At 45.7% G+C, this 26,702-nt stretch overlaps 2 protein-coding genes across 10 annotated transcripts; both read left to right on the top strand.

Moving 5' to 3' along the window:
• The first annotated feature begins 444 nt into the window (after nt 1–444).
• Nucleotides 445–15,751, top strand: si:ch211-235e9.8 (uncharacterized protein LOC100002196 homolog). 8 transcript variants are annotated; one of them, XM_034542818.1, is made up of 9 exons: nt 445–678; nt 4,130–4,230; nt 4,439–4,544; nt 6,726–6,743; nt 10,913–11,167; nt 12,920–13,158; nt 13,276–13,998; nt 14,217–14,263; nt 14,466–15,751. In XM_034542818.1, exons 1-8 carry the CDS (start codon nt 603–605, stop codon nt 14,250–14,252), a joined length of 1,554 nt encoding a protein of 517 aa, XP_034398709.1. In that variant the 5' UTR covers nt 445–602; the 3' UTR covers nt 14,253–14,263; nt 14,466–15,751. The 8 variants fall into 8 exon arrangements, with proteins under 8 accessions (XP_034398709.1, XP_034398703.1, XP_034398704.1 ...); XM_034542812.1 differs by having other exon boundaries at nt 12,920–13,998; XM_034542816.1 differs by lacking the exon at nt 445–678 and adding an exon at nt 1,348–1,541 and having other exon boundaries at nt 12,920–13,998.
• A 2,608-nt stretch (nt 15,752–18,359) lies between these two features.
• Nucleotides 18,360–24,811, top strand: LOC117737534 (ETS-related transcription factor Elf-2-like). 2 transcript variants are annotated; one of them, XM_034543569.1, is made up of 9 exons: nt 18,360–18,680; nt 19,349–19,432; nt 20,432–20,732; nt 21,122–21,229; nt 21,517–21,636; nt 21,845–21,934; nt 22,898–23,090; nt 23,188–23,442; nt 23,732–24,811. In XM_034543569.1, exons 2-9 carry the CDS (start codon nt 19,358–19,360, stop codon nt 24,297–24,299), a joined length of 1,710 nt encoding a protein of 569 aa, XP_034399460.1. In that variant the 5' UTR covers nt 18,360–18,680; nt 19,349–19,357; the 3' UTR covers nt 24,300–24,811. The 2 variants fall into 2 exon arrangements, with proteins under 2 accessions (XP_034399460.1, XP_034399462.1); XM_034543571.1 differs by having other exon boundaries at nt 18,380–18,680; nt 21,520–21,636.
• Nucleotides 24,812–26,702: the final 1,891 nt, after the last annotated feature.

The following is a 26,702-nucleotide window of genomic DNA, read 5'->3' as shown; positions in this document are numbered from 1 at the left end:
ATGCTTTTACTTTGGAATATTAATTTATAGTGGGGTTTTTTCTTCATAAAAACACACACATGTATTTTGTGGATTAAAACAAATCTTGTCAATAGTGATGATTTATGATGTATTATAATCTGTTTACAATATTGTAAACAGCTGATAATTCATCCGTTAGCGGTGCTGCTAACGTTATTAGCTCTCCTGGTGGTTTAAACACTGATGATGACGATGATGATGGTAGTTTACAAAGTCACATGATCAGAGACTAGAAAAATATCAACGATGTCCTGATTACATGTTTTACTGGATATTGACTATTTCATTCCGTGATTAATCCGATGGTACAAATCACGGATCAACAGCCGCTCTCATAGTGAAACCTTCCACTATGGTGGCACGCATGACTCCTCATACACCTCACCTTCCTCTGTGGCACTAAGCACCTTCCATACTAAACGACGCCGCACAACCACATAGCGCAACACCAAAGCGGGTCTGCCCTCCGCCTCGCACGCGTGTTCCTCTGACCCAGAACCAGACCGGCACTCATTCATCCAGCACTCGCTGAAACTGCGGCATTTCTCCCTCCCGCCCCAACCGTATCCCGGAGAGCAGCGATGTTTTCCTGCAGAGCGGCGTGGCAAAGGTGCGGGCCTCTGGCGCGGAAAGCAGCCTTCAGGTTGCCCCGGGATGGTGAGTCTTCATCACTGGGGGGGACAATTAGCGACCCCCCCCCCCACGCCCCCTTCACAAAAAAGTTCCTCGTGTTGTTTATCCGTCCCTTTCAACGCCTTTGAACGGGACGGTTTATCACGGCACCCGTCGACTCCTGGCTGATATCGCTGGAATAGTACACGTTGTCCTCGTGCGAATGTCTCTACATAGCCGCTCCACCCCCCACGCCAGCAAGCTGGAGAATTGCAATGGCTGCTCATGGGATGTGAAGGTCAACTCATGCTTCTTTATTGTGTGTGTGTGTGTGTGTGTGTGTGGGGGGGGGGGGGGTCTGAAGCTGTGCAGTAAGAAGTTTGTGGTGTACTTCTACCCCTTGTATGTGAAGTGTGCCATGTGTCCGGTGCGGTTGCTCCTGGCAGACATATGGACACACTTCTGGTTGGAGTGTTTCATAACGACAGAACTCTCCTCTATCCGCCGAGTGTGAACCCGAGCAGCGAACCCTCCGCGGTGTATCGTTCCCGTTGGGCCTTTCTCCATTAAATGATATGTAACTCACGCGTTATGTCAGTGTGACTCGCGGGCACGCGCGTTCTCCCCCCCCCCCCCCCCCGTTTGAAACGTGAACGCAAGCGCACGTTCACGTGTGACCTTCACGAGCGTGGAAACATGGTGGCGGTTGTCGGTCACGTGGCAGTGCGCTCGCGTGACAACGGTCTAACTTAAAGAGTGCGGTGGCATCCCTGTCGTGTAAACAATGCTGCTGACGTAAGCGCGCGCGCGCGCTCGTGCGAGCTCAGTGGCCGCAGTCTCTCCCGATCCCTGATAAATAACCTTATGTAACCACGGCTGACACATGGAATCGTCGGACACTACTTAAGGTGAAGTAGGCGGAGATGGAGGCCTAACTCTAGAAGGCACAACGAGGGGTCATTCAATCAGAGGATCGGCGGTTCGATTCCCGCTAGTGCTTGGGCACATACACTTGACCCCGACTTGCTCCCCTGCGGTGCATGAATGGGTTGGAGTCCTGATGGTAGCAGTGTATGAATTTAATCGTTCTCGTCGCAGATCTCTGCTAATGTTCTGTGTTTAAATTTAGAATCCATCCAGCAATGAGACTAATGTGCAGCTGTTCTCCACTTAACAAGCGGAGGGTATCATGGTTTAATCCTTAATCCTCTTGACCTGCATCCCCTCCACTGCTCATGAACTTTCTCCACCTTATCCCCCCCCCCCAACTCCAACCTGGCGCAGACTTTAGCCGATTAGCCGGTATAAATAACAGGGTGGCGGGGCGTTGTGTCAGAGCTTTGGATTAGTTCCTGAGAACAGGAAGAGTGTAACACCCTCAACACTGGACGGCGCATTAGTTACGGAGAATATGAAGCGTGTAACGCCCTCAGCACTGGACATGACAAAGTCATTGTAAACTGGCTGTGCATAAGGACTACATACAAACCCACTTCAAAGCACTCAAGCTAGCTCTTTAACTTCTTCAACTAGTTCACGACATTGAGTCCTTTTATGTAATCTTGTGTTAATGATATGACGGCGTCCGCCTCACAGAGCGCATTAAATGTTCTCTAATCTTCATCCCCAGCGTTAATACGGCCACGAACGACTGCTAGCCGTCTGCGTTGTTACATCAATGGACCCCACCAGAGGGCGCTGCTGTACAACAAAGTTGTAAGAAGCATCCCATTGGTTGATTTTCTGGGTGCAAGGGTGTACATGTGATATTGTACTTACGTTTACGCGACAGCAGTAGTGATGACTCGTGTGGATTAGTTAACCACAGTACGATTTGGCACTTTTAGCCCCTTGAGCAAAACTTTGGAAATAAACCGTTTGGAACCACATCGACTGGATGTTCTGCTTTCCAGCTCTTCTTTTTGGAGGAGAAACTGTCTGGACAGCAGTTGGATTGAAAGACTTGACTCACCTCTCAGAAAAGCTGGTAGAAACACGAGCGCTGTGCATCGCATGTGGATAATGGCACCAAGGTGGGCTGACTGGGACCAGTTGTACAGACAACCTTTAGACGGAAGGAAATGGGTCCCTTCTTGGCAGAATCATAACCTGGACATCACTGTCGTTGGTGACACGTCACGGCAATCGCAGCGTCTCCCCTCTGACGCACAGTTGTGAGAGTATGGTTTTCTGTGTTTTTGGTGCATCCCTCTCAGCTAAACGCTGTCGGCACTGTTGCTGTTGTTTGCACCGTTAGCTGCGAGCTGCCGGCTCAGCCCTGTTGAAGCAGTTGAGCAGCTCCTATAGGTCGGCCCTCATTTGTCCCTCGTTTATGAAGGTAATTAATTTGTGTGCTGTCTTGAGTATTTCTGGGTGCAGAATCCATCAAAGTATACTGTTTTGATATTACAGTGTTCAAAGTGTTGTGAAATATTCAGGAAAGGAGATGCTCCAATAAACCAAACCAAAGTGTGATGACTGCTCCAGGACCCATTGATTAGAATTAAGTTGGCCAAAGCCTCCTGTGGTATTTTTAAAGCTCCCTGCAACACGTTTTTACAAATGGATATCGTGACAGGCTAGAACCGACCCGGATGCACCCACGGGTGCATCTAACAAGTGCTGACAAGCACAGGTTTGATAAACATACCCTCTTATGCTTGATCTAGTCGAGAGTGGGTGTGAGTTATCATGAGCCGGTCGAGTGCCTTTGGGTGCTTTCTCGCCATATTTCCTGTCTCACTGAGAGAGCTGAAGCTTCCCAGCAGTGCAGCGCGTTATCGCTAACCCTGACCCCGTGGGAAGGTCAGGCTAAACACTGCACTGCTGGGAAGACTAGCCTGGCCCCATACAAAGACGAGTCCGTCACCATTTACAGTCCCGCTCATCCGTCTGCGGATCAATGTGCCGAACCTGGGGCTGTCAAAGGTGGCCAAAACGGCCGTCTGAACGTTTGTTTTCAACAAACACAAAGCGCCTCGGCTTTGAGCCGCTGGGTTCAGCGGTTTGTTTACACGGCGTGACGTAACGCTTGCCGTTGGGACACAGCGTCTCTGCCAACTCGCGGTTGTTGTTAAACGAATCCCTTTTTGAGCTCCACCCAACGTTTCATTTCAATGTTAATTAAGGAAACTGACATTGATTGGCTCCCGTGACGCAGCAGAGCCTTTTTTCTTTTTTCCCCCCAATAATCCAATATAAATAGATTTTTTTTTTTTTAAAGAAATCAAATGTATATTTGAAATCAGAATATTTTGGCGACGGTACTAAGCTAAATGGCAGCCAACAGTTGGCTAAAGGAACCATATGTTCCTGGAGAAGTCGCACGCCGAAACTCAGATTACCAGGAACGTCTTTGGTGGAAGCGCGGCTTAGTGCGCGTGGAGGTCAAAGTGAGAACATGTGATAACGGCTCCATTAGAGGTCAGCGCTGACGAGGTAATGGAGGACGGGTTTAAGAAAGCTCGTAACGTGTGACCTTTTTAATCCCTTCCAGTTGTGCAGCGGCGACCGATGTCGTCGGTCCCCGGAGGGTCCGGCGAGAACATCGTCTACACCTTGCTGTGTGGTGGAGCCATGGTGGCCGCCGTGTCATACGTAAGTCACGTTGTCTTTTTAAATGATCAGTTCATCATTTTGATCTTCATGATACTACGACGATACTAACCTGGACATTGACATTGTGGCCTCAACAAAAAGTTTAAACGGTTCAACAAATGAGCCACACACTGTGCAAAGGAAATCTTTTAATTTCAGGAACTGGAAATGATCAGCTTCCAACTTGTCTTTCCTTCTCTTCCCACAGACCTACAGCACTGTGAACACGGACAGCGCCAGGTTCAACGATCGCGTTGCAGAAATCAATGCGCGGCCCAAGACCGAGTGGGTACCTAAACCATGGCCCCCGAAGAGTAAGTGTTCCTGACCTTTTCTCCAGCAGACTACACAAGTGTTGATCCAAGACCAGATGCCCTCCACTAGTTCACGTTAATGTGTCATACTAACTGATTATTGATTAAAAAGGTTATGCTTATCGTTCAAACCCTAACAACCATGTTAGGGTTTGACCTCCCGATAGCTGGTTTTATTTAAAATCTTCCAGGTTGGCAAATATATCCATTTAAAGCTCCAAGGCTAACTCATTCCTTCTCAACTTCCGAGCATGTGGGTATATAATAAAAAAATATGTATTTTATATAAAAAGTTCCACATGCAACACTACAATCTGAACCAAGAGGTTGAAAATTGTTACAAAAATAACATTGTTGTACTTAAGTTTGTTCCTTTTATGATGTGTCATGAACTTTTAAGATATTTTATTGTAGAGCTATCTTAGAAGAAAAACCCCACTGTCATTTATTAATATTTGTCATTTATTAATATTTGTTGTCTGCTGCGACTGTAGCTCAGAGGTAGAGTTGGGCATCCTGCTGTTGCAACATCAGTGGTTTGATTCCCGGCCATTGGTAGGGTAGGAGAATAAGAAGGGTCTTCTACAAGTCTGTTTACCATGGTCCTAGTCACTGACTGATTACTCGTAGTCTTTCTTTAGGCAGAATTCAAACCGACCGAGGGCAGCTCTTCTTTGTAAAGCCACAGTTCTGCGGCTTTGATGTTGGCAGATGAGCTGCTTCCTTCTGACGGGAGAAAAAAAGGGTTAGAACTCCTTGTTCTCATCAAATAGTAAAATTCAAAAGATTCTTTATTTCCGCCAGCAGTGGTGGCTACTTTTATCTGTCAAAATGACTAAACTTGCCAGCGGTAATATTGTCTGTGTCTAATCAATGTTGGGTAACTTCCCTAAACCCAAACCATGTCCTTATCTCTTTGTGAAGGGACAAACGTTCACTGTGTGCTTTTGCAGTTATACTTTTCTTTTTTTTTTAATTCCTAGCTGAAAAATGGGTCAGCAAGCTACACACGTTTTGGACTAAATATTTGCCAATATGCATTATGTTCAAGCAACCGACAAAAGAAAAGACGCTCGGGCCTCGTTCTGAACCACGTGTGAGTCACGCGGGTCTGACTGTGGACAGCTCCTGGTGCTGAAATGAGGGCTCACGTTTGTCACAAAATTGAACCACGGATCCATTTGAATGACCATTATTTCACCGCACATTTAAAGGATGACAACAGGATATTTTAGAACATACATAAACATTGGTGCACATAATATTCATAATAATAGTGGGTAAGATGTCTGCAGCGTGGTTGTTTCAATTCACACCAGACTGCTCTGCCTCTCTGTGAGCAAACGGATTGAGTTCACCCCGAGCAAAGGATTGTGGGACAGTCCCCCAGATTATCCCTGCTTATTCCAGCAGTAGAGGAGGGAGGAGACATCTCTGACTCAATGCTCGATTGCAGAGCCGTAGTGTAGCCGCCCAGCTGTGTCTGTCGGTAGAGACACGCAGTAAATAGACTGTACTTGAATTGAGCTTTTCTCGTCTTCTGACCACTTAAAGCTCTCTAACACTACATGTCACCATTCACACCCATTTGTACACTGATGGGAGGAGCTACCATGCAAGGTTCCACCTGCCCATCAGGACTAACTGAGATTCACACACCGTAGGCACAGCTGCGGGAGACATTTAGGGTTAAGTGTCTTGCCCAAGGGCACATCGACACGGACTGAACCGTCGATCCTCTGACGACCCTGCTCTAACACTGAGCCAAAGTTGCCCGCTGTGCTGCATTCATCACTAGTTCAGACCCATTGTGGATCTCCACACCCTCCACCAGCGCATCGTCGCTGTGTTGATGTTGAGCATCAAGCGGTGACTGGAACTAGTCCAGCTGGACGATCGGTTCACCGCCGCCCACTAATGGTTGCACGCCTTGAGACCGCGGTGGCTTGACTCGTGCCATTTGTCTTTATGTATGCTTTTTTATGGTTTATATAGAAACCAATTAATTGAAAAGCATATGCAAAGCCATTGTTCTTAGGCTGTAACAGAATATAAATGCCTGTCTGACTGTAATGAGAAAAGGTATCGTTAACTAAACAGTAGCTAAACCACTGCTCATCGCCTGAGACGGCTACTGTGACTCGACTCTATGACAAGAACTGTGTTTCTGTTTGCTTGCAGGCAGGGACGAAGACGAGGGTAAGTGGCGTCGTCTCAGACCTCCAGCATTCCATCCATTAACACTGCCTGAACACTTTCTGAATGCTCACTCAAACGCTGTCTTGGGTTCAAGGGAATGTGGGACATGGGCTTAACTGGGCGTCTCTGCTCTGGGCTCCGTTTACTATCACCACTCCCAACAGTGGTTGCAATGAAAGTCCGTGATCGCACTAATCGCTGTATTTGTTTTAACACTCGTCGTTCCAAGATTAGCCCGTCCATGGTGGGAAGGTAATTCGCCAAGTGATGTACTAAAGGGGAAATAAGTGCCAGGCGTTAGTCTTGAACTTCAAGACATCAACCGAGGTTCTGTGATCTGTTAAAGGGAACATGAATACATTCACAGCATCCTGAGGAGCTCAGCTTTGTCGCTGCCTATATTCTCATTTCATCCATAACATCCTTTTCTTCATAGAGCTTGGCTATACTCAGCCAATCCAATTTTGACACATCCGTCCTCCCATGTGACCCCAGTTTCAACTCTCCTGAACTTTTATCCCACTGGCCAAAAGGCTTAGGCCCAATTACCCACAATGCATAGCAATGTGACATTAAACATGGGGTTACCAGTGGAAACATGGAAACACAAAGACAAAGGTTCCATTTTGAGAAAACAAGTAAATAGATTATTTTAAATAACTCTCCCCCATGAAGACATTGCAATCGGAGCGTAAAAATCCCCACGATTGGACATTGTTGACGTTGTCATGGCAATGTGATATGAACAATTTGACAGCTGACTTCAGTGAGTGCCTGAGGTTGGGCACAGTATAGACTGGGCCTCAGTCTCCAACCGTCTCTTCCTTTGATCCCACTCAGTCCCTAGTCTCTCTCTTCATTGTCTCCCTCGTATCTCTCTGTTTGGAAGAGACTTCAGATGAAACGATCTGTTTCAGAGATATGAGACCAGCTAAAACTTGTTCTCATGAGAGCGCTCGCCATCAACCTCACCAGAGCATCTTGGTAGCAGCTCATATCCATTTTAATTGCTTTGCTACTTCACAATTACTTCTGTGGTTGATATTTAGTTTGACCTTGTGTAAATTTAACTTTTTTTTTAAAGAGCAAGGTTCCGTCCCATTTCTCTAATTCTGTGTATCTTTGCTCTTTTCAGTGTAAAGGTAAAGCTAAGGTCCTCTGTGGCCGCATGGATATCCGTCCTAGAACTGGATTCTTTGGGTCTGAACAGGGAAACAGAGTCCCTCTCTCCTCCCTCCCCCCCTCCCCCCTCCTGTCCTGATAAGAAAGGACGAGTGTGAAGGATATTGATCCCGCGCGCCTTTCTTTCTTCCTTCTTTCCCCCCATCTTGCTGCTTAATGTTAACGTGTAACACCTTGAAGAGGATAAATGGACTCAACAGGAGTGTCTGGATTGTTCTTTAGTCAATGGACTTCATCGCTGCTCAACACCCGTCTGGGTTTGAAGGAGGGGGAATAAAGATGTGTTCATGTGGGACATTTGGTGAACGTAGTCGAGTAAAGCTAACCATTCATATTTAAGACATTAGCATGCACTGTTGTGAGCGTTGGTAGAACATTGGCTCCATCCAGAAGACGCGTGTCCTGTAGATGTATCTGTGCTGAGCGAATAGTTATCATTCAAATAAATGGCTATTCATTAAGACTTGGTGAACCTTTTTATAGCAGCCGTGTTGTATGTGTTTAGTATGGAAAACAAACAAAAGCATTACAAAACAATGACATCATTGATAGATCAAATGGGTCTCAAAGTTGCGTCCTTTGATCGCGATCCTGGATCGATTTCTTAATCCGGAGACGTCAGCGGTTGATGGTCCTATGAAGTAGGCTTTTCCTAAAATTCATAAATGTCACCCAAAATATATACTATTAAAAGATAGATATATATATATTTTAATATAACTAATTGCATGATCCACTCTAGGCGTGCGCCAGGTAGAGATAATAGAATTTTAATAGTATTCATACAAACATTAACACAGAAAAGAGGCACACCATGGCATTAACCTGTAGTTGGGATTGAGACATTAACCCGGGAGGCGCCTGCACTTCAATGTTGAGGAACATTTGGAGGCTCTCGTTCCAGTGGGGCCGAGTGTGGGACTAGCAGCTCCTCCATAATAATAATAATAATGCATTTAATTTATATAGCGCTTTTCATAATACTCAAAGACACTTCACATAATTAAAACATCCTAAAAGCTAAAAATAAATAAATAAGAATAGCTAAAATACAGGTAAAACAAATAAATAGGGACTTTGAGTCGCTCGGACCCTGATAAGAAAACAAAAACAAAAAAACAAACAATCACACATATAAAAGCAGTTCTGAACAGGTGGGTTTTGATTTGCGATTTGAATGAGGAAAGATCAGCGCAGTCTCGGATGAGTTTGGGGAGAGAGTTCCAGAGGGAGGGGGCAGATGTGGAGAAGACTCTGTCACCCCACGTCCGGTGCTTGGTCCTATGTGGGATGGACAGGAGATCCATGGTTCATGCTCAAGTGTTGGGCATTTTACCCGCACCGTGGAGTTCTAGCGTACCAGCTATTGTCAATCCCAATGGTTGACGCTCAAGCGTTGATGGAGTCCAAGTGGACTCCTGGGCCGGTCTCTGACGACGTAGTGCGTTTTCGTCCGCTGGTGGTCAATGTGGATCACGTGGTGGAGGATCCGTTGACTTGGTACTCGAGGGCCCGTCTGCAGCGGTCTCGCTGTCGGAGCTCCAGATAGCTCGTAGTTTGTTAATATGATGGTAAGAACCAAGATTCAACTTCACCCCCTTCTACCCTTGCACCTTGACCCGCACTCCTCCCCCTCCCCCCTCCTCTCTGTTGTCTGCGTCATGCTCGAGTCTGCATGCGGTTTGATGTAGTGAATGTGTCGCCTTCTGCTTTTCTTTCCCACAGAAGAAGTATTCACTGAGGGCCGTGGTATTTGTTTTTGAAGTAGCTCGTCTGGAAGAAGATATTCTGGATCCGCCTGCCAGTAGCTGTGTTTCCATCCAGCTGTCCGTCCCATTTTGTCCACAGCTGACTGAGTTACACAGGTCTTTGCAATGCAACCATGTCCCCACATGTGTCGGTCATATGTTGTGGTCAAGGGGGCAGCATCACTCGATTTTAAATTTTTTATTTCTTTTAAATTCTTCACAATGAGAGTCGCACCGTTATTTATTGTGTGCTGCCTTCTGTTCCTCCCTGGCGGAGTAGTTTTTATTGAAGAATGGCGGCTAACAAAGCTTGTTTCCCTACCTTCGTTCTTTTCTCTCTCAATAAAAGTCCCCCGATGGTGATCCGGTCCCGATCTCAGAGCGCAGACGGACTTCACTGTCAAAGAGTCCCGGTGGAGGACAACAGCTTGCACTGAAAAGACTTGTGTAACCCCCCCCTCCCCCCTCCCCCCCCCCCCATTATCTTTGACAAATATATTCAGCACACATCTTTTTGTCCTCTACATTGTAGAGCTGTCACTCCAAAAGTAAAATATCACGTTTGAGTGAATGAGAAGACTAACGGTTAACCCTCGCTCTGCACCGCGGCCCCGTCCGCTCCGTTCTCATTAACACCGTACCTCAAACCTTTTTCTTTTTCTTCTTAGAGAGGCTTTCTTCAGATTTGGCACAAATGTCCACTTGCGCTCCCAAGGTTTAACCTTGATGACGGTTTGGTGGTCAAAGGTCCCCGCGACGTCATAAAACGTGTTATTATTCTTTCTTTTTTTTCCACACAAATGTTTGAAAGTATAACAAATATGACGTGATGATATTTTGGACGGACATGGATAAACCGCAACCTAACAGTAAGATTGTTTCTGGTCAAATATTAATATTTGTACCCCACTGTTGAAAGGGTGGTTTGAATTTTGGATAAAGAGTGACAGCTCTGCTACATTTGAGTGCGCCCTCTTTGTTGTGTAGTTTAACACACCTTGGATGGAAACCCAGCTCCTGATAATACATTAATAATCTTGTTTAATGCCGCTTAAAAAAAAAAGAAAACATTTCATATTTGAAAAGAGATGTTTTTGCTTGGTTTACTTGCAGCGTTTGTGGCTGTATTTAATATCGGTGTGGGAGGGTGGCTGCTCACTGGAGTAGGTAGAAGAACGGGGTTGTGGGACTCAAACGGGTGCTCTGGCTAACGCGCCCCTTCTGCTTCTTGTGTTCCAGCTGGAGAGGAGGAGGAAGTGGCAGCAGAGGAGGCCAGCGAAGAGGCCGAAGCAGAGCTCGTTGGCGAGGCCGCGGCCTCTGATGGCGAGGGAGAGACCGTGGCCGAGGAGGTCGTCGAGGTGGTCGCCGAAGTGGCCGAGGAAGTGGCGGAGGAAGTAGCCGAGGCCGTGCAGGAAGTGGAGACGGTCGCTGAAGAAGTGGCTCACGCGGCCGAAGCGGTCCAGGAGACCGCCCAGGCGGAGGCCGACAGCAACGGTACGGCTTCTTCACCTGAGGTGGTGGAGGAGGAGGAGGCAGCTGCCTCTGAGGCCTAAAATTCCATACAGTCATTACAGGGACACACACATACACATAGAGCCAGACACAATCTTGACTATCTCTAAACCACTTTACCCAAAGAGCCACTGATAACACTGGGAAAGCTACACTGGTAGCTCGCTGTCTAGAACCACTAGCGGGTAGCTGCTTCTCCTCGGGTGCCTGGGTTCACCGCTTGTTCATCATCCTCTCTCGTCTTCCTCAAGCTGTATATTTTTCTCTCTCATATTTATTGCCGTGGGTATGGAGTGCAAGTGAAACGTTTCTTCTCGTATGGATGACTTCAGGGTTTAGTATTTTTGAGGTGCGCAGCATAGATCACCGTGTGCGATGTCTATATTTGATCAGATCATAACTCTTCCCAGGCAGGTCCCTATTGGTTGACCCCTTTACGCACCGCAGTGAAACATTTCTTAAGTGGCAAAGAGGGTTTTATGTGACTCATTTGCAGTTATGGGTGAAATAAATGTGATCACACATCATGTGTATATAAATATATATATATATTATATATCAACCGACCACACACGGGTAAATGGACGTGGAGAACCGGCAGGAACAGCCCTCAAAAACTGTTCGTATTGGTGTCGTTTTGTTACGAAGGCCCTAATGGTACTTCACGAGATTTGACCAAACCCTGTATTTCATTAAAACCTCTGTAATGTTGTACTTCCTCGCCATGTGTCGCAGAGCAGTTGTGTGTGTGTGTGTGTGTGTGTATCCTACAGCAAAGTGAGATGGAAGCGTGCAAACTCTGTAACTGCTGCAGTGTGCTCTTTGAAGTGTAATGTGGAACTCATGAGAACACATTAGTCACCGAGTGATTTTATCCCAAATGTGATCATATTTTTATTTGACTTATAACTGGTAAATGAGCACTGTGAACATTTTAGGATAATAATAATAATAATAAAACCTGTATCAAAGCGGAAAGGTTTACTGCCGTCTTTAATTTGTCTGAATTGGTCTTTTGATTTCTATTGGTGCTTTACAGTTGACAAGTCCACATGGAACTTGCAGATGTAAACCTTTTTTATTTAAGTGAGCAAATTCAGCTGGATTAAAACACTCACTTAATAAATGCATTTTCACATGCGTTGCATCATCTCCCTGCTTTCCGACACGCCTCTCCTGAGCTGCTGTGACTGCACTGTGTCCGGACACAGCACTAACCTTTTGCACGGTTTGATATGTGTGTCTAGTATGTTCCATTTGTGTCGTTGAAAGTTCCCTGTCTCTTCACAGATACTGTAGATCAGCACTGCATGTTCTGGGGAATAGTAAAAGGAAATTGCAGTGCTGAAATGTAAAGTTTAGTCCATATCAAATATTGATATGCATCAAACCTAAAAAATGCAGTCTTGTACACACTGTGTATCTTCTTGGTAAATGTTTCAAGCGGTGTATTCAAACCTCACCTCAATTCCCATCATTAATTAATTAATTAATTTGTAGACTGTCTGTGGGACGCTGGGTGTTTTCCTATTCTGACATGGAAGAGCTTTATTGGTTTATGGCACTTCATCCACGCCCGTAGCGACTAACACTGCTTTTCCGTTGCACCTTCTTCTGCTGCTAGGCGTTGCCATTGCACCTGCACGTTCCACCAGATTGATTGATTTTCCAAGTGGGAAAAAATATATAACTTCAGCATCAGTGATGTTTGGATGGATGGATTTTGTGTTTCAGTGCCGCTGGCAGCTGCCGCCGCTCTAGAGGTACCAAAGATAACGGAAGAGTTGGCACCGGCTGTTGAAGAAATCGATGAGTCCCTGGCACCAGTTGAGGAGGCTAGTAAGCCAGCAGAAGAGGCCCTTGCCCCAGTAGAATTTGTAGCCGCAGAAGAGGTCCCTGCACCAGTTGAGGTTGCACCAGTGGCTGAAGAGGCTACCGCACCAGTGGTTGAAGAGGCCCCTACACCGGTAGAGGTTGTACCAGTGGTTGAAGAGGCCCCTGCACCGGTAGAGGTTGCACCAGTGGTTGAAGAGGCCCCTGCACCGGTAGAGGTTGCACCAGTGGTTGAAGAGGCCCCTGCACCGGTAGAGGTTGTACCAGTGGTTGAAGAGGCCCCTGCACCGGTAGAGGTTGCACCAGTGGTTGAAGAGGCCCCTGCACCGGTAGAGGTTGTACCAGTGGTTGAAGAGGCCCCTGCACCGGTAGAGGTTGCACCAGTGGTTGAAGAGGCCCCTGCACCGGTAGAGGTTGCACCAGTGGTTGAAGAGGCCCCTGCACCGGTAGAGGTTGCACCAGTGGTTGAAGAGGCTCCTGCACCGGTAGAGGTTGTACCAGTGGTTGAAGAGGCTCCTGCACCGGTAGAGGTTTTACCAGTGGGTGAAGATGCACCGGTAGAAGTTGTACCAGCCCTTGCCCCGGTAGAGGTTGCACCAGTGGTTGAAGAGGCCCCAGTACTGGTTGAGGTTGCACCAGTGGTTGAAGAGGCAGCGGTAGAGGCTGCACCAGCAGAAGAGGCCCCAGCACCGGTTGAAGAAGCCTTGGCAGCAGTAGAACCTGAAGTTACCACAGCTGCTGCTGAAGAACCAGTCACCACCGCAGTTGAAGAAGAAGTTGCGGCAACCCCCGCTGCAGAAGTAAGCCCTGTGGTGGTGGAAGAAACAGCTGGCGAGACCTTGGCAGAAGTTCCAAAGAGAGAGTACATTGTTGTGGTCCTGGAAGGAACACCTAAAGCTGATAAATCTCCCAAAGTGCTTGGAGTGGGGCCCATGACTGGTAGAATCATCCCAGCTCCAGACAACGACCCTGCTTCTGAGGTACCAGATAACTTTGTTCTTTGACCGATCTCAGATTGATCAATCATGTACGGATGCTGATCAGTATTTTCCTCATATGTCCTGAACTTGGTTTCAGAGTGTAGCAGTGTTTTGAGAAAGGGTTCAAGAGACCAATTTGTATCATCAAGATGCGTCATTATGATATATAGTGTTTTTTTAAGATATCTGGTAACGGGTTTTTAAACTCTGCTATTCAGGGTAGGCGACGCCTTCTTAGGATGCAAATGCAGTAGTTCCAAATAAGGTACTGATCCTTTGATTTATTTCTACCGTGGTAGTTCGAGCATGCTGTGGACATTAACTACTTGTTATCAAAATCCTATGCTTCAGGTTCAAATACACTTGAGGGATGTAGAATAGTTTTTTTCCGGTGTATTAATATTGTAATGTCTTCATACGGACAGTGTACACTCCAGTGACCTTTGTGCTTCTGTCCTCTATCACAGTGAACGGCTTCCTGAATGATGACTGTCTATCCCGCAGAAGAAGATGGATGTGCCTTTCTCCAACACTTTAGCCATACTCCCTTTTTAACCATAAAAAAACAACCTGGAAGGGACTAATACTAAATGTAGTTCCAGTGTACAGATAGACATACAGCACAGTGTTCAGTGGCTGCTTTGTGCAGCCATCAACCCGACATATGAACCCATTAATGTGACACTCCACACTGACTTGCATGTGTACTCTCTGGTCCCAGATGAGCAGATCTTTGCTTTGTCCTTTAGTAGCCTCAATAACAGTTATTGAAACTTCAACAGAACCATTCAGTCACCCTTTATGTTGTGTTACTGTCAGTGTTTACCGCCTCAGAAAGCTTACTAGTTTTATGTTTAAAGAAGCAAAGGGGGAGGAGGATGTCTTACTAAATCAGCATTCTTCACAATACCAGACCTCAGGTTTCTTTCTCTCGGTGTGAAAAGAAAGAGAACAGCTGGAACTGCTGTACTATTGAAATGAAGACGCACCTTGAACACCTGGCTCAGCGGCCCTTTGTACAGAAGCTACCTCAGCGTTCCTCGGGTTTTCAGTCATTGGTTGGGGGCGTGGCCAGACATGCAAGCAGCAGATGTTGAGTTTCCTTGTCTGGTGAGTTTGTTCCTCAATTTATGTATGAAATATGGGATATCTTTGTGATATTAAGTTGCAATGTCTTTTAAACTTAGCCAAAAGCTTTCCTGCACCCCTTTGAACTCCATCTCCTCCTAACGTGGTTCATTTGACCTTGGTTGTGGGTTCAGTGGGTCAAAGAAGCAGCTTTTTTTTAATTATTCTTGTCTTCGTTCCAGCGGTCAGGTGTGGACGTGTGATTTAAAGGCTTTGCAGCAAGTATGAACAGTAATGTTTTCAGATGAGCGGCGTGCGACATGAAATGTGCGTGTGTGTGTGTTTTGGAGGTGTTGCGTAATGTCTGAAGTAAAGTGTCCTGTGTGAAATGCTTTGACGGCTCCTGTTGTGATCTTTTCTTTCCTCTTTCACATTTTCTCACCCCTGCTATTGAAGTTCTGGCTGTTAGCTCTCTGTACGGAGTCGCTGAGGGAACATGTGGACTTGACTGAGTATGTATTTGTGTTTTTTTAAATGGAAATGAGATTCATAAATTGACACACTCGTCGGTCTTTGTTGCTCGTAGGTTTCTGTAGTAGGATGTGATGTGGATGCCTTTGACTGAGCAGAGGTTTCACATAACAGTTTTTCTTGTTTTTGCAAAATAAAGTGGGATTAAACATGATTTTTGTGTTGTCATTTTTCTCAGAACAATTGAATGCTTGACTTACCCTAAGTTGACACAAGTGTGTGTGTGTGTGTGTGTGTGTGTTTGTGTGATGTAAAATCACAAACTACTTGCAGCCCCTGTGATAAATTCTGAAAGTGTGAAGTATTGATAGCTGGTAACTGTTGCTTTTATCATTTTTAAGGTTTTGTTGAAATACATTATCACCCTGCAGCGCTCATCTCCTCTGCTCTGTCGGGGATAAACTCCTCCAGCTACACACACACACACACACACGCACACAATGGAGACTGAACTGAAGACAACAACGCTGGTTACTTTCTCAATGAATCAGTTCAACAAGCATGAACATGTAAACAAAAGAGAAACCTAATTCAATCAGCTTCGTCAGTCTCTCGTACTCATACCGTTGTGTAGCTCAGGCAAAAGCTTTTCTATTTTTCTGTTTTAGTGCTAAAACAGAAGTCTAACGGGTTGTTTTTGTGAAAGCAGCTCCTAATTAACATTTGTTTCCAGTGAGATATTAATGACTTCATAAAGTAACTTTGTTGTTGTAAACAACTGTTGCTGGTCTAGAAACAATTAGTTATATCCAATAAATACATCCTAATCCTGCTCTGAGGTATTATTTCGTCACAAAGACAGAGTATTGATAGAGTATTGATAAGAGTAGTAATAACATCCTAAATATATCTATAAATACCTGAAGGACACCATAGTTATTTCCCCACTTAGAAAGCGAGGGCTGAGCTGAGGGGTATTTGGTGGTAATCTGCAACTCACCACTAGATGCCACTAAATCTCACTGTTCTTTTAAACTTCCTGCGAAGAACTTTGAACTGGTAATGAAACAGTCTTAATTGAATACTGATGCTTCTCTGTGACCCACAGATGTAAAGGAGACCACCAGCTATGTCTCGATTGTTATTCTTCATGCTTGAAATCCGATGAAATCGTGCAGGTTCACCAGAAACTCCTTCAGTGCAGAGACCAGCAGAGACCAGCAGAGACCAGCCCACCGTGGGCAGACCCGGTTTCGCTGTCGCCTTCGACGGAAGAAAGAGAGCTTGGCGCCTGTCAGCAGCTCCTCCTCCTCCTCCTCCGATCCCTGGTACTGATGAGGCCCAGGTCAAATTTCCTTTAGGGAATTGCCAATATTTTTGTGAATCAACACCTACCCAGGCCAAAGTTTTTAAGTATAAAATATAAATCTAAAATGTGTTGACACACTGGGGGCTCTACCATGCATGTGCCACCTGCCCCGTGGACTATCTGATCATTCATACACAGCAGGAATACAGTCCATTTTACTTTTTGCTGTTTTTTATCCTAGAAAAAAATTATAAAAGACAGAAGCATATAATAATAATATGAATACATATCAATATTTTACATATTCTCATAATTACATAAGCTATTATTAGAGGCTTCCATAATAATAATAATGAAATAATATCAATGTAAATAAAACTGCCAATATTCACAAACGATAAAGTTGATTGTTTCCTTAAAAAACGATCAAACATGAATTTAACGATGAAAAAAACGTACGAAAAAAACCTTTCCGTAAGTTTGGACCAGGTAGCGTTCCTTCAGCCTACGGGAACAAAGAGCTGTCGCAGCTCCTGTCTAGTTCCAAGAGCTGGTTAGCATCATAGCTAAAGTAACGTTAGCATTTAGAAGCCAGCAGCCAATCAGAGGCAGAGTTAGGGTGGGTCTTCAAGGCCCACTGGGATGTCGAGCTGCTTGGACGGATCAGGGACTGACACGTCCACCCGGATTCAGGGATGAACAGATTTGATTTTGGAGGTCAAAGGTCAAGGTCACTGTGATCTCACGTCTGTCCCATTCTCGTGAATGTGTCAGGAGCGAATTTCCTCAAATTTGGCACAAACATCCATTTGCTATCAAGGGTGAACCTGTGGTCGTCAAAAGGTCACTGTTCCCTCACAAAATAAATTGTTTTGTGTGAAACAAGTTACAGTAGAGGAGGAATGGCACAGCGTACATATCTTTACATTACAATTCATAATGAATCTGAAAAGTTAACAACAGTTTTTAAGGGAGGTTACATATTTACATGTTTTAGTCACGAGGACATGTTGGATACATGAGAATAAGGTGTCAAAGTGCATGAAAGAAGCATCAAGCATCAAGAGATTCATTGAAAACATTCGCCCGAGAGGATCCACCATGTCTGCCAATGAGAAATATTTCACACTAATGTTAAGCATTCTTTGAGGAATTATAATTATAATTATTACTGCATAGACTTTGATTACTTTTTGGTTGTGTTGTGGAATAGACCAAAGACTGTATTGTGTCCCTCATCTCATACATCTCCTTGTTTTCAGACGGATTTTAAAAATGGTGAACCTATCCTTTAATAATCACAAAAAGCTAATCAAATGAATATGAGCGTTGTGCCTACACAATTATTGTATTGATTATTTGACTATGGTATAACTGTTTGTGTAAATTGTAAATTATTCATTTGAGCAGATTAGGTATTTGTATTACACGAGTTTACATTTTACAAAATAAAAACTACACGCGAGGTTGCGCCCATTGTTTTTTGTTTTGGGGTTTGCCCCCATGACGTCACGGCGGTCCGCGCTTTGACCCGCCTGGATCCGCTGCAGCGAAGAAGCGACGCGCCGGAAAGCTACAGGATAGCAAGAAACGAGCCGTGATCAAAACACAACCCCGGGGGCCCGCGTCCGCGTCCGCTCTCTCCTCAGATCTCGGCGCAGGACGGCGATAGGTGTCCGCAAAGTGGTTTGCAAGGGACGGACGACGCACGAACCCGGGTTTTATGCGAGCAAAGGAAGTAGCTGTTACTTTGGCCTCGGCAACTTGGCTGACGTTAGGCCCAGGTAGCGATAGCCGTCGAGCTTTTTCTTTTGACCAGCCAAAGCAAAACAAGGTAAGGGAGAGGAAACTCAAAGCAATAACACACACGCGGGCTCGGGTAGAGCACGGCTCCCGATGCGGACCGGTCTGATTGGACTCTTGGCCCGCCAGCGGCGGTGGACTCCGCCAACCAAGCTAGTTGTGTACGCTAGGCGCGCTGTCAATGTTTGCTAGCCGTATGCTAACGTCTCCCGTCTCCCGTCTCGAGCACGTCCACTGAACATCATGCTAGTTAGCCGGCGCTTTTTAAAGGAGAACGCGCTGCGCGTGTTTGTTTTCGCGGAACGAAAAATGTGCGACGGGACTAAAGTCCCACGACGCGGGCAGGAGTGAAGTCTGGTTCGCTAAGTTAAGTAAAGTAAGCGGCTAGCTAGCAGCAGCTCTGACGTCAGTCGGAGAGCTCGCGCTGTAGTTGTAGCTCCGGAGACGTGAGGAGCCGCGCAGGAAGTAAACACGAGCCCGGGTAGTCCGGGGCGAGGGACGCCGCTGTACAATGAGTCGTGCTGGCATTCAGCCGACGGGTTTCCGTCTGTATTGTGTGTGTTTTGGACTAGGGTTAAGACATGAGAAGAGCCGTGGGGCTTCCACATGACCACACGCACACACAAACAACACCCGCCCCCCCCCCCCCCTCCTCACGCAGTCTCCAGCCTGACCTCATGTCCCTTCTTGTGTCGGTAGGAATGAGTGATGACCTCTGTGGTAGTGTCAGATGGTGGAGGGAACATCGTGGAGTATGTCACCGTGGTGGAGGAGCCTCAGCAGGTAAGCCTTTAATATATAAATAAATCCCCACAACAAGCTGTCAGGGACTTCAGCAAAGCCCGTTATGTTGTCAAAGTTAAAAGAAAAGGCTAGTTATATTAGAATCAGAAATGGTTGTGTAGCAGCATTGTGTTTGTCCATTATAATAACTATAGAGTAATGAAACCATTGTTGTTCGAATCGGTTCCCTAAAAGCTTCGCTTTCACGATGCGGTTCTTTCTGCCACCGGGGTCGCTCTCGGCAAGGCTCCATGATTGTTGTACTGGTTTTGCTCTGCCTTATCATTCTTTATTGAGGATGTATTATTATAATTTTAAGAAAGGTGTACTGCTGCTGATAAATTATATTTCATTTGACTAAATTCTGTGGTCCATTTGTCTAAGAGCGTTTATTATCTTAATACATACTAGTGAAACAAATGTCACTCCCTTAAGACGGATTTGATGGCCGTCAGATTTGTATCCTATATTATATAATGCTGACTACGTTTACATGCGCACTATTATTCCAATATGGCAATATTGCAAAGTTGATCTGGGTTCTGTAAACATCATATTGGATATTCTGAATTATGCCTTGTTCCGAACAGAGCATTTCCCGACTTAGACCTGAGGAATATGTTGATATTCTTCAGCATTTCGGGGCACTCTGTGGACACTTATGCAGCGCATTCAGAATCTGTGCATCGATTGCGACACACAGCCTCTCACCTGCTTACGGCCAGCTCTGTGCGAACTAGCCAACACCTTTTCTAGAGGGGAAACGCACCTACTTTTAAACATCACGAAGGACTCTGGTATCAACAGGTTTTTGAATATGTGCAAATATCACAAAGCTGACCTTTTTAAAGAAGGTGGTTGACGGAATGAAAGGGGGAGGCTGTAATCCGAGTATGTATGGCTCCATGTGTTTAGATTGCACCTGTAAGCCGCTATGAATGAATATTTTTGGACATCACTAAAACTATCGCTTCTCTCACATCTTTCCAAACTGTTCAGTGTGAGCAGCAGCAGGCTGAGGAAGAGGAGGAGGAGGAGGAAGAGGAGGAAGTAGTTCAGCAGGAAATAGAGGCAGTGATCGTGGAAGGTGGCGAGGAGGTGCAGGAAGATGTGGAGGAGGAGGAGGAGGAGGGTGTGCTGCTGCAAGAAGAGGGCTGTCCGGCGGTGATCGTGGAGGAGGTGTCCAGTGCCCAGGTAGAGGAGTGCTACTCTGCACAGGTCCTGGTCTACGACGACGAGACCTACCTGATGCAGGATGTGGCCGAGGAGCAGGAGGTGATCACCGAGGTGTCTGAGACTGGTAAGAGGCTCTCCGAATGTTGCATCAGAAAAAGTAAATGGATTAACAGATACTTGCCACAGCGGCTGAACAATGTTTGCTCTGTTAAGTCGTCTTCTCAAATTCAAATGGATCCGATTCCCCCGCTTCAGTGGCTGAATCTCTGTAGAGAGCTTCTGTTGTGTTCGACTGCAGCAGACTGCCCTCTGCTGGCAGCAACGCTACTCCTACTAGTCTTAGTATTTACACCTGATCACTGGGAACACGAAGGGAGGAACGGACGGAACCCCAGACACAAAGTTTGAAATTTGAGTCCTGGGGTCTCTCCCCAGTTAGCATGTGTGTGCATCGGCCTGTTCACAGACACCCCTCTCTTCCTCTTCCTCTTCCTCTCCCTCTGCTCTTCTCAGTGGAGATGTCCGGTCACGACATGGTGTGTTTCGACAAAACCTTCGAAGCGGCAGAGGCTCTTCTCCACATGGAGTCCCCCGGAGGACTGCACAATGAACGCAACGCAGGTAAAACGCACACCAGCCCCCCCCCCCCCCTGTTTTGCTGGGTAATGTCAGAGAGTAATGCGGGCAGTGAACCTTAACTCGATATGAGCGTCAGTATCTGTTATCTCGGGTGATTGCAGCAGTCGCCGCCTGTTTTCATGTAGAGAACGAGGGTTGGATGGATAAACCCGGTCCAGGCTCTTTCGTTCCCCTCTGGCTCAGATAAATAGTTTTTAGGAAAATGCTGCATAGTCTATCCTATTATTTTGTCCAGGATAATTGTGACATTATTGTGACCTCCCCCCAAGCAGAAGACGTGATGATGGAGACGGTGGTGGAGGTATCGACAGAGTGCGGCCCCATAGAGGAAGAGGAGTCCTTCCCCATCCCTCCAGACTGTGAACCTGCTGTCAAGAGGAAGAGAGGAGGTGAGTGTCACCACAACACAGCTGATTTGACGAGAGGCTCTCCGAGGCCTCATGTCAAACACGTGTCATTGCCTGTAGGTTGTTGCTCGGGGTCTCCATGCCCGAGCCAAACGAGATAAGTCGGCGAAGTAGGGTTTGGACGTGAAACGATGGTGCGGTGCAGGAAGACTCACGTTGGGATTTCCACTTGTTTGTTTGATGGGTGCAGGTGGACGCAAGCCCAAGACGAACCAGCCCGCTTCCAACGGCTCCTTTGGGATGGACCTGGGGATGAAGAAGAGGCCGAGGGAGGGCAAAGGTTTGTCCCAGCTCTGAAGTCAGTGATGCTCAAGTCCACAACATGCCGCACATTTCACTCGCAGTTTAAACTCCATCTGGATGGCCCTGCTCGCTGAAGTGTAGTGAGAGATGAAGGAATGTCATTATATTACTGTACTTGAAGTGACTGAGGAAACCTTTATCTCGTCCTAAATCAGTCTAAATTTCATCCTGGTCCTCTATGACCTCCATCAGTAAACAGACCATCACAGAGAAGAAGGTTTCTACATAGTTATTTTTAAAGCTCGACATTGGTCTGATCCTGGTGAAACCAGATGGTCTCATACATGTTCACATGTTGAGCTCAGACTCCAGCAGAGACCAGTCCACCGTGGACAGACCCGGGTCAGATTTAGCTGCAGCCTCTGACCTGCAGTCTGAATATTTATATATATATATATATATATATATATATATATATATATATATATATATATATATCATAATACAGCTCTAAATGTTTAAGTTTAAGACCTTGTTTTGTTCTTTGATTTTGAGGAGGTTCTCCTCCACCGATGTGCTTTGTTAGAGCGAGTAAGGCACATAAATAAATGTTACGGCGGGATTTAAGTTATAGTTTGGAAATTAAAGACGCATGTAGGTAACCTCATCATTTATAACTAATTCAACCTTTGACTGTTACTTAATGCTACTTTTCAATTCATTAGTTAAAGAAATACATTTAGCCGTGTACAATTCCATTTCAAATGTTTTTTTCAGATCTTATATTGCAACCTAAGCATCTCATCATACATCTGTAATTCTTTAGAGAGAAAAGCCCAAACCATTGGTGGAACGCTTCCTTTGCATCCACCGCCGCCAGATAGTTTATGTGTTGATGATGTACAGGTTCTCATGTGGAATATAAGACTATGTTGTATGAAGCCAGTGTGATTGTTGTCGAGTAGATTGAAAAATTGTGCTTTGTGCCCTCCCCCCTAAGGCAACACCACCTATCTGTGGGAGTTCCTGCTGGAGCTGCTGCAGGACAAAAACACCTGTCCCAGGTACATCAAGTGGATGCAGAGGGAGAAGGGCATCTTCAAGCTGGTCGACTCCAAGGCCGTGTCCAAACTGTGGGGGAAACACAAGAACAAGCCCGACATGAACTATGAGACCATGGGTCGAGCCCTGAGGTCAGCCCGCCACCCGATCCCTCTATTGCCCAGAGTCTGTCTTCGTCATCTCTGACAACCTAGTTCTGATATGGTGTGTGTGTGTGTGTGTGTGCAGGTATTACTACCAGCGCGGTATCCTGGCCAAAGTGGAGGGACAGCGGCTGGCCTACCAGTTCAAAGAAATGCCCAAGAACATCCGGGTGATCGACGACGAGGAGGACGGAGAGGAGGCGGAGGACAGCGAGTGCGTGCTGTCCGGCCAGCTGCCGGCTCACCAGCACGCCACCGTCAGCCTGGGCGCCAACTCTCCCGCTGCCGCCCAGCACCAACAGACCTACATCACCGTCATCGGCGGCAACGCCGGCGCCAGGTCTCTGCTCGCCGTTTGTCATGATATGAGCACGTTAACGTTTGAATGGTAGTTGGTGGGCAAGAGTGTTTTAGTTACAGTTTAAGTGATCACGTTATCTTTGAAATTTAAATCTAACTTACAAACTGTGGTAGGTTTTTATTACTATTAGGTCCTGATTTTATAGATAAGCTTTAGCTGTAGACGGCACGTCTTTTAACTCCGCTACAGAACGCGACCTATTAGTGTATGTTGGTCCCTGACTGTCGAGGGGTGTAACCAATAATCCTCCCTGCGCTTTACCCTGCAGACCCATCCGAGCCCTGCCAGTGGTCATGACCAACTCGCTGGGTCAGGTGACGTTGAACTCCTCTTCGATCCTTACCACCGCCTCGGGGGTCCCGGTAACAGTAGCCAACGCCTCCGCCGGCGCTCCCCCGAAGCTGGTCATCCAGGCTCTGCCCACCATGCTGCCCTCCGGCTCCAAAGCGGGGGAGAAGATCACCATCATCACCATCCCGGCTAGCCAGCTCGCCACACTGATGCAGTCTAACCCGTCTGGCCAGATCGCGCAGCTCTTCCAGGCAAAGCCTGTCATGACGCAGCTGGCGCACGGCGCCGCCAAACAGGCCACCGCCTCCTCGACGATCCAGCTGACGGCGGGCCGGCCGCTGCAGCAGCACCTCGTCCTGGCTAGGCCGGCAGCGGTGGCCCAGCCACTCCCGCAACTCACCATACGGTTCAACCAGCCTCACGCTTTCCCCCCCAAAACCCCCACCCAGCCCTCGAAGCCCCCCAGCAGTCAGCCCGAAGCAGCACAACTGGAGGCAGCAGCACTTGAGGCTCCACCAGCAGCAGCAGAAGCCACCTCTTCCTGAGTGCTCCGGGGCTCTCCGGTGGGGTACAGGAAGTGACCTTTGACACTGCTGAGAAAGTGCCGGACACATCTCTCCCCCCCCCCCACACCACCACCACACCACACACATAGTCACAGTGCTGAGTTGCTCTCTGATTGGCTCAGACAGTAGCCCGACATTGGTCTCCAGCGCCCCACAAAGGATTAAAGGGACAGCCGCACACACGCAGATCCTTTCGGAGCTCAGGAGACATGGGCAGCCTTAGATTGTAAATGAAAAATAAAGTCCTTTTTGTAATCCAACGTAATATAAATGCCTGACGAGACTTGTAAACAGAAATGTAAAAAGCTTTTTTTGATACTCAGCGGGTATGCTTCAGTACAGACGTTTGAATTCATGTCTTTGTTTCCTCTTCTGTTTCATTCTAACAGTTTGTCTGCAGAGCACTGTTTTTACAGTTCATAAAAAAGGGAGTGAAAGGATGTCTGTCCAGATTAAAGAACGAAAAGATGTGTTCCACATCTGAAGGATAATATACTATTTTTTCCCTTTACTATCATTGTATTGAAGTAGATTTTAAAATATGTATTATAAAAAAAAATGACAAATGTGAATCAAGACGTTGAAGTTGTCTTTTTCAGACATCCTATACTATGACTCTGACATAGCATTCTATGACTATGACGTAGAAGACTATGATGTAGCATACTATGACATAGCATACTATGACTCTATGACATAGCATACTATGACTCTGTGACATAGCATACTATGACTATGACGTAGCATACTATGATGTAGAATACTATGACTATGACGTAGCATACTATGACTATGACATAGCATACTATGACTCTGACATAGCATACTATGACTATGACAGCATACTATGACTGACAGCATACTATGACTCTATGACAGCATACTATGACTGACATAGCATACTATGACTATGATGTAGCATACTATGACTATGACATAGCATACTATGACTCTGACAGCATACTATGATGTAGCATACTATGACTCTATGACGTAGCATACTATGATGTAGCATACTATGACTATGACGTAGCATACTATGACTCTATGACATAGCATACTATGACTCTGTGACATAGCATACTATGACTGACATAGCATACTATGACTATGACGTAGCATACTATGACTCTATGACATAACATACTATGATGTAGCATACTATGACGTAGCATACTATGATGTAGCATACTATGACTGACATAGCATACTATGACTCTGACATAGCATACTATGACTCTATGACATAGCATACTATGATGTAGCATACTATGACTGACATAGCATACTATGACTCTGACATAGCATACTATGACTCTATGACATAGCATACTATGACTATGACATAACATACTATGACTATGACATAGCATACTATGACTATGACATAGCATACTATGACTCTATGACATAGCATACTATGACTGTGACATAGCATACTATGACTATGACGTAGCATACTATGACTATGACAGCATACTATGATGTAGCATACTATGACTCTATGACGTAGCATACTATGATGTAGCATACTATGACTATGACATAGCATACTATGACTATGACATAGCATACTATGACTCTATGACAGCATACTATGACTGACATAGCATACTATGACTGACAGCATACTATGACTGTGACATAGCATACTATGACTCTATGACATAGCATACTATGACTCTATGACAGCATACTATGACTGACAGCATACTATGATTCTGACATAGCATACTATGACTCTGACATAGCATACTATGACTGTGACATAGCATACTATGATGTAGCATACTATGACTATGACGTAGCATACTATGATGTAGCATACTATGACTATGACGTAGCATACTATGATGTAGCATACTATGACTCTATGACGTAGCATACTATGATGTAGCATACTATGACTCTATGACGTAGCATACTATGACTATGACATAGCATACTATGATGTAGCATACTATGACTCTATGACGTAGCATACTATGATGTAGCATACTATGACTCTATGACATAGCATACTATGACTCTGACATAGCATACTGACTCTGACATAGCATACTATGACTCTGACATAGCATACTATGACTCTATGACATAGCATACTATGACTGACATAGCATACTATGACTCTGACATAGCATACTATGACTATGACAGCATACTATGACTGACAGCATACTATGACTCTATGACTTAGCATACTATGACTCTAACATAGCATACTATGACTCTGACATAGCATACTATGACTGTGACATAGCATACTATGACTCTATGACATAGCATACTATGACTCTGACATAGCATACTATGATGTAGCATACTATGATGTAGCATACTATGATGTAGCATACTATGACTATGACGTAGCATACTATG

This window comes from Cyclopterus lumpus, chromosome 10, assembly GCF_009769545.1.
Source record: "Cyclopterus lumpus isolate fCycLum1 chromosome 10, fCycLum1.pri, whole genome shotgun sequence".
NCBI lineage: Eukaryota > Metazoa > Chordata > Actinopteri > Perciformes > Cyclopteridae > Cyclopterus > Cyclopterus lumpus.
Note: the sequence above shows the minus strand (reverse complement) of the source record. Positions and strands in the feature narration are given on the sequence as shown.